At 46.4% G+C, this 8,927-nt stretch overlaps 1 protein-coding gene across 1 annotated transcript in view; it reads left to right on the forward strand.

Moving 5' to 3' along the window:
- The window catches only part of tyw1 (tRNA-yW synthesizing protein 1 homolog), a gene marked incomplete at its 3' end in the record, with an annotated part of 49,130 nt that extends 45,117 nt beyond the window's left edge, over nt 1-4,013 (forward strand). The window contains 2 exon segments of the mRNA XM_079732966.1: nt 1,911-2,018; nt 3,879-4,013. Of these exon segments, the coding sequence (XP_079589092.1) occupies nt 1,911-2,018; nt 3,879-4,013 (243 nt within the window).
- Between the last annotated feature and the right edge of the window lie 4,914 nt (nt 4,014-8,927).

Below are 8,927 nucleotides of genomic sequence, written 5' to 3' on the forward strand. Positions count from 1 at the left end.
ATCACATCTGAAAGACTAAACAAACCTGTACCTCTGTCTCACCCTGGGTTGACTCTGTCCCACACGGTGCAAATACTGGAGACTGCTCAGCATCTCTTGGCCAGTCCTGGGTGTTTGAGTATTGTGTTGTTTTGACTTGGGGAATAAAATAAAAAAACAACACTAGGAGCCCTTTCAACCCACACAGGGCACACAGGGCCCCTGCTGTCTGGGTATTATTTGGTACGTCTCCTCAGTTAACATGCTGGAGCTACCGCCATTGTACAGGTTCACCCGCTGGCTTCTGCAGGGGTCCACTGGTTTCTATATGTCTCTGCGGAGGAACACATGCTCTCTCACAGTGGCTACCGCTCAGACCTCTCTTCTGCCAGTCCCCCTGGTCCAATTCTCGCCTCGGAATTGAAAGCCTGATAAGCTTGAGTTACTTTTCCCATTAAACACCCAAACAAACATGACCCCCCCCTCCAAACAGTCATTAAACACCTGTTCCCTGCCCTTCCCTCTCCGTAGTTCAACATATAATTGAGTGTGTCTCATTGTGGTAAGTGTACGGAACACATTTCTCTGTGTAGCAATGTGTTCACATTAAGGGTCAGACGAGCGGCCAGGGTTCAAGTCCTGGCCAATGCCAACAGATGGGCCGACGGGAGTGCCTCTCCAAGTTCCTGTCAAGGTTATCATGGTTTACTGTTTTTCATTAGTTTTTATTTCTATTTTGGTTTTGACATTTTTGCTCTTACAGTGTGTTTGCTAGTTTAGTACATTTTAGACTTGTTTTTTAAATGCTTAGTTTCCGTGTACGTTTTTGTCTTTCTTTGTAATGGGGTATTTGTCAGGGGTGACTTAAAATATCAGAATAATGTATTGATTTTTGTTTGTTTTCCTTAACATACAATACAGTTTCAGTTAGTTATAATTCTTTTGAAAAGCTTTTTTGCTGCCAACAATTTCTTTTTTTCACACTTAGTTTTCTTTCTTTTGTTCGATTTTTGTTAGCGATAATACCCTTGTGTGGGGTAAATAAAGTGGCTGGTTGCTGCCGCCCTCCTCCAGTGCCCTCATCGCCACCGTCTCCATCAGGCCCTCATCCCACCGCAGGCTGACTGCAGAAGCCGGGCTCTACCCCCACCGGCACTCATCATGTGCCTGACCCGAGTGTCATCCAACACGCGCATCACTGAGGCAGATAGGGTCACTGAGGCAGTTAGGGTCACTGAGCCAGTGAGCCAGCAGGGTGTAACAGGACAACAAGCTCCTCCCCTCCACCTCCACTACCCCACATCTCTGGTTACCTCGCCGACGGGATGCTGCCTCTGGGCGGACCATGTGTCATGACAGCCCTGATCAAGCGCTGATTTTACAAAGCAGAGCTGACCTGCTTTGCAAAAAGCGCCTGGCTGTTCACGGAATGAAAATCGAAACCACACAGAACATCAAAGATCCCCTGTTGAATTGTTACCCCTGTCTGCTGTTTTTGTATTTTAGTTTTTTTTTTGAAAGGGGGAAAAGTGAAAGTAGAACACAAACACTTTTCTGTTCAGTTTCTCCCTTGGGTGCTGCTTGGATACAACCAAAACCATTTTCTGCAAATGGTAGTAAAGCATGATTGTTTCTAGAAGGAAAACATTTTTCAAAATCATAGTGACAATCAACATAAATGTGAAAATGTGATTCCCCCTCGCATATGAAGCATCCAAAATGGCAGTGTGCATGGTGCCATTAATAGTTCACAAACCTCACCATGACTGCAATGTTCTGTGCTCTGGTGGTTCTTAGCGTTTCAAGAGTGCGGTACACACGACCTCATCACGACGCTGTGGTGTGTACTGTGGGTGGTTAGCGTTTGAAGGGTCCTACCCACACTCAACCTTGCCCTGACTGCTGTGCTTGTGTACTGGTGGAAGTCCAGGGGTGTAACGTACTGCGGCGAGAGCCCGGCCAGCAGCCTGACCACGGCCAACGTCCCCTGCCACCAGGAGGTGGTCTCCTTCCCCGGCTACGGCATCGCCTGCGAACACGTGCACTCCCTCCCAACTGCGTGCTCCTGGCTCACACCGAGGTAAGACCGGACCAGCCTCCGCCCAGCCCCCACTCTGTACTCAGTACAGTACGACAGACAGACACACACACACACACACACACATGCACACAAGCAGGCACACACACATACACTGGCTGCTCACTGATGATTGGCTGAATGCGACAGTAATGTAGGCCCAGAAACAGCTGCAGGTTGTGAATATTGATGTGCTTGACTCTCTGATGAGAGCGGCGGTGGCCACTCACACGACACTGCTGTTGTCGTGGTGTGTTCATCGGTCGGTTGGCTTTGTTCTGGTGTCCTTTCATCTTTCATTCACTCATTGCCATCCTTTCGTCTCGCCATTCATTCATTTGTCTCTTCATTCATGCACTCATCTCTGCTTTCATACACTTATCCATTCATGTCTACAGTCAGGCTTTCACCCAGCTCTTTATTCTGTCGTTCATTTATTATCAAACTCTTCCTTTGGTTCTTTCATAAACTAATTAATTCATACATACATCTCTGCATTATACATTCAACTCTTAACTCATTGACGTGCTCTCTCATACACACATATTAATATGCATATAGGCCATCTTCACCTTGGTCGAAATGGGTACCTGCTGCTCCTGCTGTCATGTGACCAGTCCTAACCACACAGCTACATCCAACACACTCAATTGGGCAGAAAAGTGGTTTGCTGAATTATTCTCCCAGCTTGTAAAACCATTCATCACTCATTATTCCACTGCATTGAATATCTCTTCTCGCTCTCCCTCACTCGTCTTTAGCCCTGTGGGTGTGTAAGTGTGTTTGTGTTGTTGTGTGTGTGAGAAAGAGAGAGGGGGGGGGGGGGGGGGGGGGGGGGGGGGGGGGGGGGGGGGGGGGAGGGAGAGTGATAGCTGATCATTCACAGCAGGGAACGCTAGCATTAGAGCATCATTAGTTATGGATCATCAGATGATCTCCCCAGTGATGATCTCTCTCTCCCTCGCTCCGTTTGTCTGTCCGTCTGTCTGTCTGTCTGTCTGCCTCTGTCTGTGTCTCTCTTTCCCTCTGTCTCCCTCTTTGATCCCCTTGCTCCATTTATTTATTTCAATGCCCAGCAGCCCTTCAACGCGCACACGCACACAAAAACACACATACAAACAAACAAACACAACTCTCTTACACTCACTCACTCACTCACTCACTCACTTGCACGCACCATGTTTTTCAGGTGACTAAGAGGCTGAGTTGAAATTGTGTGGGCAATTTCAATTTTGTGTGTGTGTGTGTGTGTGTGTGTGTGTGTCAGAATGCATGTGTGTATTGTAACACTTATCCAGTCTAGCAGAGAAAAGGTTTGCGGGTACCAGCAACAGATCTCTACCCTCACCATGACCCTTACGTTGGGTTCGTTGCTTGGAGACTGATGTTGTTGTTTGAATCCATGCCTTTTTCTCTTTCTTTGTGACGAGAAACTTCATCTCCCAGCAGGCTTTTGCTTCTGTGTTCCCTCATTGTTTCCTCTGTAATGCTGCAGACCTTCTTGAGCATAAAAGGACTGATGCATATCTGTCAATCACTATAGTGCGAAAATATAAGCTTTGGACGTAGCCTCAAAATAATACCTGCAGAGGAAACAAAAGCTGTTTATATAAAGTGTATATTTATAAAAATGGATGTGGCATATGCTGCTTTGCTAACTTAAATAAACTACAAAAAATATACAACAACTACACAGTGATAATTCACTCTTTCAGCATGTACCTAACATGTCTTCCCATATAAACCCCATGAATGTGTATGTGCGTGCACATTTATCAGCGTACGCGTGTGCTCACGTGCGCGCCCGTGTCTCCCCTTCCAGTTCCGGGTCCAGGGGGAGTGGTGGACATGGATCGACTATGACCGCTTCCAGGTGCTGGTCCGGTTCTACGAGGGGAGCGGGGGGCTAGGAGGGTGTTCTCCGCCCTGGACTACACGGCCAGGACCCCCCCGCTGAGCAGGGCTTAGACCCCCGGTACGCACGCCACCAGCGCCGCATCAAGACCAAGGACGCGTCTGGCTGCTGAGAGGTCCCCCACCAAACCGCACTTTTCCACCTCCTTCCGTTCTCCCCCTTCAGGGCTGTCATTCGTATTGCTCCTGTTTCACCCTGGCATTAGCTCGGCCCGAGACACCGGGGCACTTTGCAATCACTGGGCCGTTTCCCTCCAGCTTCATCAATCCCCCGTTCTGCTATTATTCCTCTACAGACAAATATTCTTCTTATCTTCGGTCCTCTACCCTCTGCTTCTGAATGGTAATGGGTATGAATGTCAGCTCTTCCCCATTGTTGATCACCAGGGCCGGAGCCCTGCCGAGGATAGCGGCACTGCCAGCCTCTGGCCTCACCGGCACTCGCCACTTGCTCCTGCTACTCATCTCCTCCTTGATGTCTCCTCCCTCCTGGGCCCCTTTCCTTAGGGCTACTGATCCATCCTTGGCTCTTCTGTCCTTCTTCTGTCTCATTAGCATAGGATTGAGAGAGAGACAGAGTGGGGGAGGGAGAGAGAGAGAGAGAGAGAGAGGTAATATATAAATAGACGGGTGGATGGAGCTATAGCTAGAAATTAATACAGAGAGAGATTATGTATATGTATAAAGAGGAAATCAGACAGAGAGAAAGATAGCACAGTGAGAGGGAAAACACAGAGAGAGAAAGGTCTCAAGAGTGTCTTCTGGGAAACATGTGCTGTAGGAAGTGCTTTGTTTGTCTCTGGTTTCAATGGAGAGAGTGTTGAACTGACTGGACAGCTGTAACTACCTGTGTCTCCTCAGCTCTAACCACCACTGTATCGCGTAAAGCGTTCTGAAGGTAGGTCTCGAGAGATGCCCTGATTGGTCAAAAATGAGCCTGAAATATAAACAGGCACATATAGAGGCAGGCAATAACAGTCAACTGCAAACAGTTATTCCGACAGCGATTTTCCCTTACTAATAGCTGCCGATCAGCTAAGCTATTTCTGACACATAACACACATATTAGCTTTTAAAGCCTACCTACTGCACCTTTAACATCACCTGGCAGCCAAAACATTCTATTGTTAACGGGGGAGGTGTTCCTTATCAACCTGTTAATATGCTGGCCAACATTTCCTTTTTAAAAAAGTTATTATGAATCATTCGCTACTGGGGTTTGAATAATGTGTCTGGGTTGGAGCAAAGCCTTCAAAGATGTATTGGGCGATTGCTGCTATATTTGTTACATTCATGTCCTCTTCCTGTTTTGATCTCAGGGCTCAATCTACTTTGTCTCTCTCCTTTCCTGTCTCTTCTGGGATCGGTGCTAAGGTACTAGTGATGGCTTGATCTTTAATGTTGGTTTCAAACTCACCACCAATTATGTTGTTTATCTACAAGGTCAGTTACAAGGTCCTCTAAAGCAGTGACTCTAAGGTTGAATTCTCTTTTAATTATTTGTTATTTTGAAGTCACATTTCTTTCTGTGTATTGTTTTCTGTTCCATTTGTTCTGTTTTTATCTCTCCACTCGTTGCTGGTGTTTGTGTGTGTGCCTATGAGAGCGGATGTGTTTGCAATAAAGTCTCTGGGATGAGATCGGCCTTGTCGTCCGTGAATTGTTGAGCTCCGTAGCGGTCTCTCACAGGTGAACGCACGGTAGTGTCAGAATCTCTCCCCCCCCAACGCCCCTTCCCCCCTCTCTCTCTCCCGAACACTGTGTTTGTGTGGGAGGGCGGGCTTTCTTTCCTTCTTTTTCTTGTTTATTTCCTCTCTTCTTCACACTTTCCTGGCGACTGAGTGGGAGGCTGACATTTTAGGGCCGTGGCAAGAGGAGCACCGTGGAGAAGGAGGCTGGTAGAGGACCGCAGGGAGTGGGGTAAAGTAAAGGTGGTCGTGGTTCGTGACCTTTATGAATGAAGTTCAGAGGTTACATGTACCGGAAGCTAATTCAAAGTTATTTTTCAAATTGAAGGATGAATCTTTTAGACATAACTATTATCTGTCTCTTCACTAAGTAGATACTGATTTCACTTGTTGCCTAACAGGTCAGAAGCTAACTAGCTAACCAGAACCAAACTCAAGGTATCTTTCCAGTGAACTGAGCTTTTGTTTGACTAACACTACACTACACTAACAGTCCTAAATGGAAGTAATTCAAACATGGCTGTCGCCATGAAACAACAAACATACATTTATGGTACTTTGTAAATAGAAGCTCTAATGAAATGAATGAATGCATCATATTAGAATCTATTATGCCAATAAGGATGTTAAATTCTGCTTCATCAGGCTTCTGGGAATATGCTCTGGCCTGGCAGATTTATGTGAGCTATTACGTGTTTCATAGAGCCACTCACATTATCCATTAATCACCTTTATTCAATTTGGATGGATTAAAATGACGCCTATGATAATTCACAAATTAACTGCGCGATTTTTCCCCCCCCCCAGAAGAAAAGGGACTGATATTTGGCCTTAAATATGAATTGTATATAATGTGCAGCTCTGTGTAACGGAGATGCTGTTACAGGCATAAAAAGTAGTTCCTGATTTAACTGCTCAGTCAGGCACTATTTAGCATTTAGCAACTTACATTGCATTTTAAATACTTCATTAGGGAGCAGCAAGGGCTGACAGGTAGCCTGAGGACATAGGGGATTAAACCCAGAACCTTTCGCCTTGGTGTCAAACGGTCTCAACATTAAACCTCAACCGGTCTAGCCTCGGGACCCTCATGCCCCAGGTCATTAAGGCACGGCCAGAAAGATTCCTCCTAAAAACATGGCAACAATTGGGGCTAAAACATTAGTAATTCATGGTCTTCTTTCTAATGATGAAGGTGAGGCATATGTTTTGTGAGCCACAAGTATAAAATCGCTGCACTAGACTATTCAGCTTCTCACTGGGAGGAGCCTTTGAAGAAATGTAGCTAATTAACTAATCTGATGGACTGATCCGTCACCACCAAATTAAACCCTTATCTCCAGGAGATTCTTGTCTATATCAATTACTTCACTTTATTAGCATCCAGAGAAGACTTGAGACACTATTGACACAGATGGTCACATCTATGCATGTGAACATGAGTAGCATGTGGCAGATCCAATATTCAGTTGGCTGGCCCCGTGTCTTAAATCTGTTACAATTTATCAATCTGCTTGTATCTGTGGATATTTGTTTATTTTTGTATGCCTTTCATTTGCCTGTGTGTGTGTGTGTGTGTGTGTGTGTGTGTGTGCGTCGTGTGTGTGTGTGCGTGTGTGCGTGCATGTGTGTATCAGTATACAGATGCCTCTGGGTATCTATATATCCCTATATGTCATAGTGTCTCTATCTGTATTTGTGTATTTGTTTGCATGCTTGTCTCTACATGTGTGTGCGTTTTATTTCCACCCCTGCCTGTCCCAGTTAGAGCCGTATGTGAGGGGGGTGCAGGGCTGAGGCAGGGCTCCATCTGGGCTCTCCTCTCCCCTCCACCCCCCCTGCTCCGAGCGGTGTGGCGACCAGGTGCTCCCTGGAACCTGCTCCTGCTGGGCGGCCCTTTGATAGTCTGGCAGGCGGCTGATCCGCTGAGCACAACGCTATACACAGAGGACACAGACACACACTCTGCCTGTCTCCAACTAGGCTGGAAACGTGTGTTTGTGTTTGTGCAATGAGATGATTTATAGCCAGTTCTTGTGTCCATAGCTGGGAGGTTCACCCACGCTCAGGGAATGCAGACGAGGAGATTGAGTAACAGAAGCTGCAGATTTTTAATTCACAGTGAGAGCAGTTATTTCCAAATGTGCAATGTGTCTTTGAATTTGGCAATTTCTGTAGAACGATGTGTGTGAGTGAGCGCATTGCATGCACGATCTTGAACCAGTGATGCCCAACCTTTTCATTTTATCAGAAGTGCATGTAATGGTTCATGTGTGTGGTTCTATCTGTGCATAAGCCTGTCTGTCTAACTCTGTTTCAGTCCAAGTGTAAATATTTCTGGTTATGTCAGTAGACTGTGTATGTGTGTGTGTGTGTGTGTGTGTGTACCCCTGAGTAATGCTTTGTGTGTGCGTGTGTGTTTTTGTGTGTGTGTGTGTGTGTGTGTGTGTGTGTGTGGGTGTGTGTGTCTGTGCCCCTGAGTATTGCTGTGTGTGTCTGTGTTTGTGTGCCCGTTTGTGTTTGTCTGTCAGTGTTTTTGATTGTGTACCAGGGTAATAGGGTGTATGTCAGTACTCTGTGTGTCTGAGTGTGTACCGGGGTAATAGGGTGTGTTTCAGTACTCTGTGTGTCTGAGTGTGTACCAGGGTATTAGGGTGTGTTATAGTACTCTGTGTGTCTGAGTGTGTACCAGGGTATTAGGGTGTGTTTCAGTACTCTGTGTGTCTGAGTGTGTACCAGGGTAATAGGGTGTGTTTCAGTATTTTGTGTGTCTGAGTGTGTACCAGGGTAATAGGGTGTGTTTCAGTACTCTGTGTGCCTGAGTGTGTACCAGGGTATTAGGGTGTGTTATAGTACTCTGAGTGTGTACCAGGGTATTGGGGTGTGTTTCAGTACTTTGTGTGTCTGAGTGTGTACCAGGGTAATAGGGTGTGTTTCAGTACTCTGTGTGCCTGAGTGTGTACCAGGGTATTAGGGTGTGTTATAGTACTCTGTGTGTCTGAGTGTCCCGGAGTGACGGGGCTTGGCTGCGTTCAGCAGCAGACTCGAGGCCCAGCAGCCAGCTGGAGAGATGCCCTTCAACCAATTGAAAGAATTGCTCCAAAAAAAGAAACGAAAGTGAAACAACAATATCAATGCTAATTAAATTAGCAGCAATATGGCGATCGTTCAGAGACTCCGAGCTCGGCGTTGGGCTGAAGAACAGTGAGGGTCAATGGGTCAGGCTCGTTCGCGCCTTAAATAAGTGTCAAACGCATACCTCGCTAAAC

This window comes from Pollachius pollachius (genome assembly GCF_949987615.1).
Source record: "Pollachius pollachius genome assembly, chromosome: 3".
NCBI classification, from domain to species: Eukaryota; Metazoa; Chordata; class Actinopteri; order Gadiformes; family Gadidae; genus Pollachius; species Pollachius pollachius.